General features: G+C 38.6%; 1 protein-coding gene across 6 annotated transcripts in view; it reads right to left on the bottom strand.

Annotated features, from left to right (window-relative positions):
• The window catches only part of Su(dx) (WW domain containing E3 ubiquitin protein ligase suppressor of deltex), a 382,533-nt gene that overhangs the window by 110,373 nt on the left and 259,669 nt on the right, over positions 1-12,491 (bottom strand). For all 6 annotated transcript variants that reach the window (XM_090383423.1, XM_090383427.1, XM_090383426.1 and 3 more), the window contains one exon: positions 4,217-4,288. In XM_090383423.1, coding sequence (XP_090239549.1) covers positions 4,217-4,288 — 72 coding nt within the window. The remainder of the gene's footprint in view (positions 1-4,216; positions 4,289-12,491) is intronic.

The following is a 12,491-nucleotide window of genomic DNA, read 5'->3' as shown; positions in this document are numbered from 1 at the left end:
GACTACCCATAGACAGACAAGAGTAATTAATATTTAGGCACTAAACAAATGACAAAATTAATGTCAGAAACGTACCTTGAATGTATGTTAACTGGTTATTGTGATATGCATCCAAGAAAGCTTATATATAAACAGAAAATATATTATATTATATATTAACCGCCAACTCTTAAACTACCTGGAAACCTGTCTGATCAACGATCACCAGTATGGATTCCGTCAGTGTCGATCCACTGGTGACATTCTGGCTTATGTTACCCATTTATGGACTAATTCAATGGAAAGGTTCGGTGAAACACAAGTAGTTGCTCTTGACATCTCAAAGGCTTTTGATCGTGTTTGGCATAAAGGTCTTCTAAACAAGCTTCCATCTTACGGTTTGCCAACTGTTTTTAGTAATTGGTTATCCAGTTTTCTCTCTGATCGCTCACTGAGGGTGATGGTAGATGGCTCTCTGTCTTCTAACTTCTCCACTAATGCCGGTGTCCCCCAAGGTTCAGTTCTTTCCCCCACTCTTTTCCTCTTGTATATCAATGACCTTCTTCCATTGACTGGAAATCCTATCCATAGTTTTGCCGATGATAGCACATTGCATTCAACTTTCCATTTTGAGAAACCTTGTCCAGCTCAATCAGCTTCAAGTTCTCGAAAATCTGCAGCCAATTCCTTAAATGCCGATCTTCAGGTAATTCTCCAGTGGGGCAAAGACAACTTAGTTGATTTCAACCCTTCTAAAACTCAATCTTGTCTTATATCTCGCAAAAAGGATTCTTCTGCTCCTATGCTTATCTATAGTGACACTCCGATTTCTAGGCAAAATGATATATCTCTTTTGGGTATTACCCTGACTTCTAATCTCTCTTGGCACAAGCACATTACAAATATTGCTTCCTCTGCATCTAAAAAACTTGGTTTTCTCTTTCACTCTCGGCGTTACTTTTCTCCCAAACAGCTGCTCACTCTGTATAAATCGCAAATCCGCCCTGCCATGGAATATTGTTGCCACATCTGGGGTGGTGCCCCCAAAACCTCTCTCAGGCTTCTTGATTCCATTCAGAAGAGGGCAGTTAGGTTAATTAATGATTCATCTCTAACAGAGTCTCTCCACTCGCTTTCTCATAGACGCACTGTTTCTGCTGCATGCCTCTTCTACAGATACTTCCATGGGCACTGTTCTTCTGAATTGGCTTCTATAATTCCCGCTCTCTCTTTCAAAACAGTCCGAACACGTGCCGCCACCAGCCAACATCCATTTACTGTCCAACTTCAAACCCACAGAACCAACTTTTCATCTTCCTCATTTATTCAATCAACTGCCTTTTTCTGGAACAACCTTCCTTCATACGTATTTCCTGAAAATTACAATCTACAGAAGTTCAAGTCCAATATCATCAAATATCTTCTTTCGTCTTCTCAACCTCCAACCTAAGCACGGTACTAAGTACTATAGGTTCTAATACCTCTCGTGTTTGGGATTCTCATAAAAAAAAAAAAAAAAAAAATACATGACATAAAATAGGTTTTTACAAAGTAGTAACACATATAAATTGAACTTTTTTTTTTGAGACTGGTGAAAAACTCAGTAATGAGTACCCATTGCCATAATTCCTCTAAGAGACATTAAGTTCTACAGGCTCCAGAGAACCTTTAGAACTTAATAATGAATGTAGTCAATAAGGATATGTTTTATAGTAAGATGTGTTAGTGCAAACAGTGTGGACCATCCCCTTCTATTAGTGGGGGAGGGGGGAGGAGAGAGAGAGAGGAAGGCATAAAATGAGTATGGCATGCATACTCTAGCCAGTAAAATCTCTTCATATCTGTTTAGTTGGAAGCTGGAGTTCCAAAGTTGTGGATTGTTTTATTTGTAGTAGCTCGTTATGCATTTCTACATACCATATTACAGGCACTCCCTGACTTATGTAATACTTGACTTACAGAAAGCCGGTAGAAACTTAAAAAAATTGTGGAAACATATTTTGCATCCGTAAGAATAAATGGAAGTATCATGAAAATATCCTAATGTGAACCCAATAGCGCATTGTTTTTTTTTTGGTAATTGTTCCAAGACCTTGTAAGTTGAAAATTTCGCTATATAACTAAGCTATTTATCTCTCTAAAAGATCATTTTTATAATGTAAATTGAGCTACACTTTCATTGTTATCATATGCTCTGTTATAGGAATCAATTTTGAATGCCTTTGTGATATTTTTATAAAGCACATTTCTGGAGGTCACTACCATAAAACAATAAAAAAATTTGTACTTTCTGGTTTATTGAGCTTTTCTGTTAATGCATCTAATTATAAACAGGTAGTAAATGCAATCTTATTGCATTTGCGATAATCTCAATAATTGGAATTGTTTGGGCTTTTTTACGTTATCATGGTGAAATGTGTTACCCTTTCACTGAAATCTTCAATCATATAAAAACAAATTTTCAGAATCTTCTCTTCATTCCTATTTATTATTATAATGGTAAAGGGAAAGGGACCAATGGAAAGTGCAAGTGCTTGCAGTGCTAGGAAACAGAACAAAATCAATTTAGAAATGAAGATGAAAATGATTAAGAAGTACGAAGCAGCACAAAGTTTGTCATCTATTTCATGGGAATTAGGTCTTGTTGCTTCAACAGTGAATGCTATTTTAAAGGACATTGAGCGAATAAAAGAACATGTAAAAGGATCAACACATTTAAGATGGAAAAGCTATTAATAATATGGATAGAAAATCAGATTTCGAAGCAAGTGCCCCTGAATCTAATGGCCATTCAAACAAAAGCAGGAAGTATTTATGAAGATGTTAACAATAAGTATGGTGAACCCCAAGCCAATTTCATGGTAAGCAATGGGTGGTTTAATAGGTTCAAGCATCACGCTAGTTTCCACAACATTAAAGTATGTGGTGAAGTCACCAGTGATGATTCCACAGCTGCAGAGAAATTTTGTGATGTGTTTTCAAAAAAAAAAAAAACCCTTCTAAATCTCCACAGCCCTCAACTTCAGCAGCAGCATGCTTATCAGCTGGAGAGTTATTTTGGCAACGATGCTCAAAACGTAAAATTTGCTGATATTATGCCTGTCTCCTCTCTCTTTTTGTAATTTTGCACTTTTGTAATTTTTCCTGTGTATGAGATAAAAAATAGAATAATTCTATTTACACATTTGCCGAACATTTATTTTTTGCTTCAATCAAATTCAGTGCTGGAAAAGCATTTAGGGAAATTCTGACTTACGTAAAATTCAACTTACGTAGAGTTACGCGAAACGCAACCTTTACTTAAGTCGGGGAGTGGCTGTACATACACAATTAGTTACTTATCATATGACTACTTTCTAATCATTGAATGGGATCAAAACATCACAGGGATGTTTTCTGATTAATCTGCACCTTCATTTCCTAGTATTCCCAAATTCCTAGGAATCTAGCAACACTTGATAGTCTATTTTCAGGGAATCTATTTTTCAGGGCCATTATTGTACAGTATTGTACATGAATCCAATAATGGCCCACATTATTGTGGGCCATTATATCAGCCTGTGGCCTGTGGGCTGAAAATATTATTTAAAAGTATCAAAGTCATATTAAATGCATAGACTTCAGCAGTGTTGACACTACCATCAAACAGTACAGTAACAAGAAAAGACATATAGTAGAGAGGATGCATTCACACAGTTCAGTCCACATTTTTTGATATCAACGTATAGCTGAAAAGCTTATGCACTAAGTGCATGGATAATGTGTAATTTGTCTACCATTTTGGCTCACCAGGTTAGTGCTCCCCCCCCCTCCACCACCAATTGGTGAAGACAGCTAATGAAAGATGTGCATTTCATCCACAGAGGTTTTTGCTACTTCTGAATCATGACAGATATTACCAAGCTATACATTCCATTTTGCATCATTATTATAGCCCGATTCCTGTGGGTTTGTTTCTGTAGTTATTAAACTAACAGCGATCAAATAGGTATGTCCAGATGGAATGAGAAGGAAGACTCTGGAGTTTGATTGAATAATTGAGAAGCAGCACCATCCTACATGAAGCAGTAGTTCACACTGGCATAAATTGGAAAGGATAGACCTTGAGCCAAAAATGTTCTGAAATCAAAATAACTTAACTGTTTTATACACTAAAACTGTATTAGCATAATATAGCAAGTCCTATATTTAACATTACAATATTAAAGGAAAAAAAAATTAAAATATTTTTACATACTTGACTGAAGGAATCCTCAAATATGTTTTGCCTGGAAACAGTTATTTTGATGTGGCTAGGCAAGGCATTACACTGGAAAAAATAAAAATAAAAAATAAAATAAAATAAAAATAAAATAAAAATAAAAATAAAAAAAGTGTCCTTTCAGAAAATCATAATATTAATAACACACACACACAGGTTTTAATTTTTATAAGCCTAACTTCTATATATGTAATGACACAAGAAAGTTAAAAATGGAATAGAATATTCAAAAGGAAAATGATGAAAGATGTCATTGGGCTGATTATTAAAGAAAGCAAAGGTACTCAGTATGCAATATACAGAAATGACCTGGTCTATTAAACAGGACAAAAGGCACAAAATAAATATTTTTATTAATGAATTAAACACAAATTTGCTATAATGACAGTTGAGGAAATCTAAAAAAAACCCCTCATTTTAATGGATTCATTATAGCCAAATTAACGGGTAAAAAGTATACAGAAAATAAAGACAGAGTTCTGTATTAATTTCCTATTTAAATTCATGCTATTACTCTTCTGCCATAAGAGGAGTATGTAACAATTCATTTCTTTATTCACAAATAAAATAAACATAATATTAAATTACATAAACCCCAGATTTTAACAGACTTCAATTTAAGATTTCCACTCATATGGGACTAGATTATGCAACTAACTGGTATTTCAGTTAAAATATTTTCACCAAAAATAAGATTAGCATTAGCATTAGTAGAGGCATTTGATGCAAGAAAGCAAGCTTATGCAGCATCAGCCAAAAAAAAAAAAAAAAAAAACCCACTTCCACTTCACCCCTCTGTTCGTTCAAAATACCTGTCCAGCTGAGCCTTAAATTTATTTAGGCTATCAACCTCCACCACAAGGGATGGAAGTCTGTTCCACCAACCAACCACCCGCTGGCTAAAGGCAAATTTCCGCACGTCTATCCTACATCTGTCTTTCCTCAATTTGAATTTATGCCCACTCAGGTGATTTTTCTGAGCTAGAGGAAGAATCCCATCAGCATTGAGCATGCTTAAACCATTCAAGGCTTTATACACCTCTATCAGATCACCTCGCTGGTGCCTAGTCTCCAGACACTGTAATTTGCAAAACTTAAGCCTTTCTTCGTAAGAGCACCCCTTTGTTCCATTCACTAATCTTGTTGCCCTTCTCTGTACTCGTTCCAGCAGCTCTACATCCTTCTTGAATGAGGCCTCCAGACCTGTATACAGTACTCTAGGTGTGGCCTGACCATCGCCTTATACAATGGAATAATCACCTCCTTATCCCTGCTGGAAAAATTCCTGTATATCATTGACAATACTCCATGAGCTACTCTTGCAGCCCGTCTGCACTGCTCAGAGAACTTCATATCTGCCTGCACAACCACCCCCAAGTCCCTTTCATTCTCTACCACTGTCAGTGTAGTACCACAGAGTTGATACGTTGCTCTGGGGTTGCTGTTTCCCATGTGTAGTACTTTACATTTGTCAATGTTAAACTTCATTTGCCACCTCTCAGCCCATCTGCTCAACCTTTCCAGATCCTGTTGCAGCAGCATAGTGTCAGTAGTGTCCTTGACAACCCTGCCAACCTTTGTATCGTCTGCAAACTTGGACATTAAGCCCGATATACCATCATCAATATCATTTATAAATACAGAAAACAATAATGGACCCAACACTGAGCCCTGAGGGACTCCACTAATAACATCTGGCATTCCCCTCGCTGAATACCTCCTCATGTGTGAATGTCGATGCAAAATATTCATTTAGTTTGTTAGCTACCTGAGCAGGATCATCAACACTTGACCCATCAATATCAAGTGGACCAATCTGATTCATCCCCTTCCTTCTAGAGTTTACATAAGTAAAGAACTCTTTGCTGTTTTTCTTTGCATCCCTTGCCAAGGATTTCTCGTAATCTGCCTTCGCCTGCCTAACCTCCTTTGTAACTTGGTTGCATATCAACTTGTATCTATCATAGGCTTCTGTGTCATGTGTTAATTTGTATGTATCTCATGCATTTTTCTTCTCTGCCATATGCCTCATTAGTTCATCTGACATCCATTTTGGCCTAAACCTTGAACAATATTTCTTAGTTGGTATGTAAAGCCTAGTAGCTTCCAAGATAAGTTCTTTGAATGCTTCCCATTTTGAATTTGCTGTTGGTAACATCATCAGTTGGTCCCACTGTATAGAATTTAAATACTGTCTCAGTCCATCGTAGTCGCCTTTACGGAAGCAATAACCCTTCCCTTCACCCCTAATGGTAGTTACCTCTTTGAGTAAATCCCACTTCAGCACACTGTGATCACTGCCACCTAGTGGTTCATTTATCCGCAGATTCTTAATGCATGAAGAATCACTGCTGATAATCAAATCAAGAGTATTACTCCCTCTAGTTGCCTCCCGAACATGCTGATGTAGAAAACAATCATCCAATAAATCCACAAAAGCCCTGCTAGTGTGTGAGTAACCGGCCCCCAAAATCCAGTCAATATCTGGGAAATTAAAATCTCCCATTATAAGACACTCTGATTTACTGGCCCACTCTATTTCCCTGTACAGTTCCTTATTATACTCATCAGAGTCATTAGGCCTATAGCACACTCCTACTCTCAATTTTGATCTCCCAATGTTTATGTCACACCAAACTGACTCCACACTGCACTGTCCAGCGATGTCGACTGGCTTCACTTCCTTGGTTTTTATGTGTTTCTTAACTAATAGCATAACACCTCCCCCCTTCCTATCCTGTCTATCCTTTCTGTAGTCGTTGTACTCCCCAAATTGCAGTTCCGCATCCCTTATGTCTGTGTGACACCACGTCTCTGATATCCCAACAATATCTGCCTTCGATGTTTTGAGCAATACCTCAAATTCATCAAATTTATTTTCTAAACTCCTAGCATTGGTGTACACGCAATTATACCTGCACCTGTTTCTATTCTTAGCTACCCTAACACAACCCATGTGTTTACTTGTACCGCAATGGCTCCCAGCAGTCTCTGAAATACCATGCATCTTGTTTTTCAGGCTTCTGCTCATTCTAATAGAAGCAGTGCAAGAACCTCTTTCACCTCTGCCAGTGGCTACTGTCAATCTATTGGTCTTTGTCTCCCCCCAAGCTAGCAGTTTTCCGACCCACCTAACACTGCCTCGATAGCATCAGCAAATATTCTTGCACCCTTTCTATTTAAGTGTATCCCATCCCTGTAGAAGCAGTCCCTTCTGTTAACAAGTACAGACCAGGCTGAAAAAAATTCTACCCCTTGAGCCTCGCACAATCTTTCCAGGGCCGAATTGATCGACAAGGCTCTCATCATATACTCCCTCCTATCGTGTCTGGGCAGAATTGCAGACACTTTCAAATTCAACCCTAATTCTCGGCTTTTGTTCAACAGTGACCTGTACTTGTTAAGTAATTCTGCCGGTCTCCTACTCTTAATATTATTAGTGCCAACGTGTACAACTATATCTCCTTTTGTGCCCTTAAAAGATGATATTCGCTCTATGTCATCAACCTTTGCCCCTGGCAGACATACCCTGGTCCTGTTCCACCTATCTTTTTTACAAAGCATGTTCCCCGTTTCCCTGACAATAGAGTCACCAACAACTACTAGTTCCTTTGGGATCAGCGCATTCTGCCTTGGGGGTTGTCTCTGTGTCACGCGATGCCCAAGTGCAAGCTCTGGCGTTGATGTGGGCAGCTGAGAGCTTGATGGGGCCCTCAATTTAGTTTCTTCGAGGGCATCCACCCTGTCCTTCAAGCTCTCATATAGGCCCATAAGAACGCCGAGTTGTTGCCTGATATCGATACACTCCTTGCATCGCGCACACACAAAGACATCTCCCTTGGCAGTATCATGTCCCGTACCCGATTGCTCTGCAAACATCAAGCAAACAGTGCATTTTATAAGGCTGTGAGTCAGAGGACAACTGCCCCCCTCAGTTCTGCTCTGAGCCACAGCACTTCCATTAGCTTGAGCCTTTTGCTTTGCTGCTCTGGTCTGAGTCATGATTCTATTAATTTATTAATTAATTATGTTATGTTATTAATTATATTACGTTTGTAATCTTCAATGTGAGATGTTCAATGTGTTTTTGATAGTTTAACTTACAGTCAAAAATTAAGCCAAGTAGATGAATACTATTTGCTATTGGAATAAGATGGTTATCTAAATGGAGTTCAGGATCAGGATGCATTTTACGTATGGTACAGAAATGAATGGCAATAGATTTCTGGCTGGATAGTCTGTAACCGTTTCGTGTCATCCAAATCTGGATCTGATTTATTGATATCTGCAATTGTCTCTCAATGTAGTTCATGTTTTGAGAGTGGCAGGAGATTGTGAGATCGTCGGCATAAAGATGAGTCCACTGTTTTCGGAATAAGTTCAGTTAAGTGATTAATTCTAATTGCAAATAGAGTGGCACTGAGAACGGACCCTTGAGGGACTCCTTCTTCCTGAACAAAGTTTTTAGAGAGAATTCCTTGGTAACGAACTTGAAAGGATCTTTGTTCTAAGAAATTTTTGATGAAATATGGCAAATTTCCTCTCAGGCCAAGAGAATGTAGATCCTTTAAAATGCCGAAACGCCTTGTGGTGTCAAAGGCTTTCTCAATATCCAGACAGACCATAACGAGATGCTTCTTTTTGACGAATGCATTTCTGATGTTTGCTTTGGCTTTAATCATAAGGTCCAATGATGATCGATTTTTTCTGAAACCAAATTGATTGTTATTGATTAAGTTTTGGGACTCAAGATACCAAGTCAGACGGTGGTGAACCATTTTTTCGAGGGTTTTGCTCAGACAGCTGGTAAGTGAAATTGGTCTGTAGTTTTGAGGAACAGAATAGTCTTTACCAGGTTTTGGGATAGCCAGAATGTAGGAATGACGCCAGGAGCTTGGGTATTATGTTCAGTGAATATTCGATTGAGGAAGAACAGCAGTGATGACTGTGACTTTTGATTTAAATTTTTGAGCATTACATAAAATATCCCATCAGGTCCAGCAGCGCTGTTCCTTGTGTTGGTAAGAGCATGCTGAAGTTCAACCATGGTAAATGGTTGATTATATTTTAGTGCACATCTGTCAGTGAAATTCAGTTTGGATTTTTCAGGTACACCTTTAATTTTTTGAAACGATTGGTCATAAGAAGTTGAGGAGGACAACTGGGAAAATACAGATCCTAGTGTATTTGCGATTTCTGCAGGAGTACAGAGTTCCTGTCCATTCCAGTTAATTAGTGGAGTAGATGTTGGAGGAATTTTGCCATTTAATAATTTTATCTTATTCCAGATCAGTCTGATGTCTGTATTTTTATTAACTGAGGAGGCGAATTTAATCCAAGATTCTTTTTTGCTTTCCGTCTGATATAACGGGCTCTTGCTCTCAGTCGCTTATAATTAATAAGATTGGAAGTGGTTGGATGTTTGTGGAATTGATTCCAAGCTTTGTTTTTCTCTTTTTTTGCATTGTTGCACACTTCGTTCCACCAATAATTTAATTTTCGCCTTTTCCTGACTTGGTATTGTGGAATTGCAGCGGATGCAGCTGTTAATATTTGGTTTGTTATGTGTTCAGTAACATGGTTAATAGAAGAGCACTGTATGATATGGTTGTCGAACGAGACAAGCGTACTATATTTTATCCAGTCAGCCTTTGAAAATTTCCATTTTACTGGATGGTCTGTTGGTAATGAACAGGAAGTTTGAACTTTGCATATTATTGGGAAATGATCGCTGTTGTGAGGGTCGTTAAGAGTTACCCACTGGATACTTGGATAGAGCACTGGAGAGCAAATGGAAAGGTCTATCTATTATCTATTATCATTTATCTATTTATGTCTATCTATTAACATTTCAACAAGTTTTCCACGCCTGTCTAAGCTGGAAGAACCCCATAATGGGTGGTGAGCATTAAAGTCACCTAGTAGACAGAAGGGAACTGGTAGTTGCAACACAAGATCTTCGATTTCCTGAATAGAATATGGACGATTAGGTGGAAGATAAATTGTGACCAATGTAACGGTGAATCCAATTACTATGCGTGTGGCAACAGCTTCTAAAGAGGTTTGCAATGGAATGCATCTGGAAGGAACTCTTGAGTCCAACAGGATGGCTACTCCTCCATGAGCACTATTAGTGTCAGATCTATCTTGTCTGTAAATAGTGTAATTTTTGACTGTAGTGGAAACTTGGGGAGTCAAGTTAGTTTCCTGTAGGCACATAGCTACCGGATTGAAGCAGTGAATTAGTTCATTAATATCATCGATGTTGCTACGAAAACCTCTATAATTCCATTGAATGATGTGTTCCATTATTTGGTTTTGTTCGTGGAAGATGTATCTGACTGCTTTTTATAAGTTGACTGTTTATGACGGTCCGGTTTTGGTTTTTCTTTTCGGGGAAAAGTGGGGCGTCCCGATTCATTGCTATCGTCCATATCATCTTCTGCATGTATTTCAAGCAGTTCTTCTTGACCGATAGAATCATCCATATCCATGCTTGTTAGACCTGATACTTTCGTCTCAGACGAATACGATTTTTGCAAATTTTCTGCTGCCTGACGATGAGGAAGTCTCTGGGTTGGAATTGAGAGTGGCGTGTTATTGCTTTGGTCTGTTGAATTCGGTTTAGATGGATGCTGGATCAAGAGTACTGATCGTGCCCAGTCTGATATTGATATATTTGGAGAGATGGATACTTCAGTCTGACATGCCACTGATTCGTGTCTGAGAGTGGTAGAAGCATAAGTGCGTTTTGGCATACTTAAGTTGATCTGTTTTTTCGCTTCTTGGTAAGAGACTTTATTTTCAATTTTATATTTTTGTATTTTTTTCCCTATCTTCCACAGTTCACAGTCTTTAGAGTAGGCTGGATGTTTGCCACTACAATTAGGACACTGTGGTGTTGGAGCTTTGCATTCTGCTTGTGTGTGATTCTTGCAGCTGCAGTTTGGACATATGGCGTCTCCACGGCATGCTGTCTGAGAATGGCCGAACTTTTGACATTTAAAGCATCTGAGCGGATTTGGGATAAGGCCTAATGCGGCAATTCAGGTAACCTGCTTTGACAGAATCCGGTAGATTTGGAGTACTGAAAGTCAAGATTATGTTTCGCGTGGGGGTTAAGTTGCTGTCTTTTCTGATCATGATACGTTTTGCATGAGAGACATTTTGATCTTTTAGCTCCTGGACAATTTCTTCCTCAGAAACGTATAATAGATCCCATTCAGAGATCACTCCTTTGGAAGCATTTAGTGTGTTGTGTGGGGTAACCTGAATCGGTATTCCGCTTAAAGTAGTAAGTTGTAGTAGTAACTCAGAATGTCTTGAGTAACAAGTCTCTACTAGTAGATCTCCTGATTGGAGACGTTTAACCATTTTTGGTGAACCTGCGGCGTTTTCAAGGCATCTCTGGATGATGAAAGGTGAGAGCTTGTTCACAGGTTGGGATGACAAAGAGTGTATTATTAGGAAAGCTGGAGATTCCTGCTTCCTAATGTCTTTTTTAAGTCTCTTTGAAAGAGAGAAGTCATGGTCGGTGTCATTGTCAAGTTCATGTTGAGAGCACTTTGGCTCTAAACGTGGAAATTCACTTGTTTCCATCTTTGCTCCTTTTCGCCCCGAGGGTTGGTTTTTCCCCCAGGTTACCGGCCCCGCCACGTGGCGGCAGGAGCGGTGCCACCAGTGACCAAGTGGTTGTTTAAGTTAGTGGATTTGGTTAGTGATGTATATAAAGAATAAGAAAAGAAAGGTGGATTGCCTTTCTGGGTTCTTACTTTTGACTTTTAAAGCACAGAACCACTTCAAGTAAATAAAATAACAGCTGCACTGGAAAATAAAGAAACTATATCACTTTGGAGATCACTCTATAATCACTGGAAGAAAATCGCTTGTCACTATCGCTTGGCACTCAGGGCCCCAGCGTGGCAGATTATGGTGCACTTCCGTCAGCATAAATTGTTGAGGAGGCTTCCATCCTGCAGTGGATGGATAATGGCTGCAGTTTACATTTTTTTTTTTTTTTATCCCTACTTCGGCATAAATCACTCCATGAATTCTCATTGGTAAGGATTTAACTAGATCAATTAAATAATTTTATATCAATATTAACCATTCTGAAAACAACCAAGCCTGAAATTCAATCAGGTTTCGTAGATGCTGTTCCATTCAGATGGTTTCCCATATATTCTCTATAGGATTTAAATTTACTAACTTGGTTGGCCAATTTAACTATTCTACCATTCCAACTTGTTCC

The sequence above is a fragment of the Mastigoproctus giganteus genome, chromosome 10 (genome assembly GCF_048544385.1).
Source record: "Mastigoproctus giganteus isolate SK-2022 chromosome 10, ASM4854438v1, whole genome shotgun sequence".
In the NCBI taxonomy this organism is placed as follows: Eukaryota; Metazoa; Arthropoda; class Arachnida; order Uropygi; family Thelyphonidae; genus Mastigoproctus; species Mastigoproctus giganteus.
Note: the sequence above shows the minus strand (reverse complement) of the source record. Positions and strands in the feature narration are given on the sequence as shown.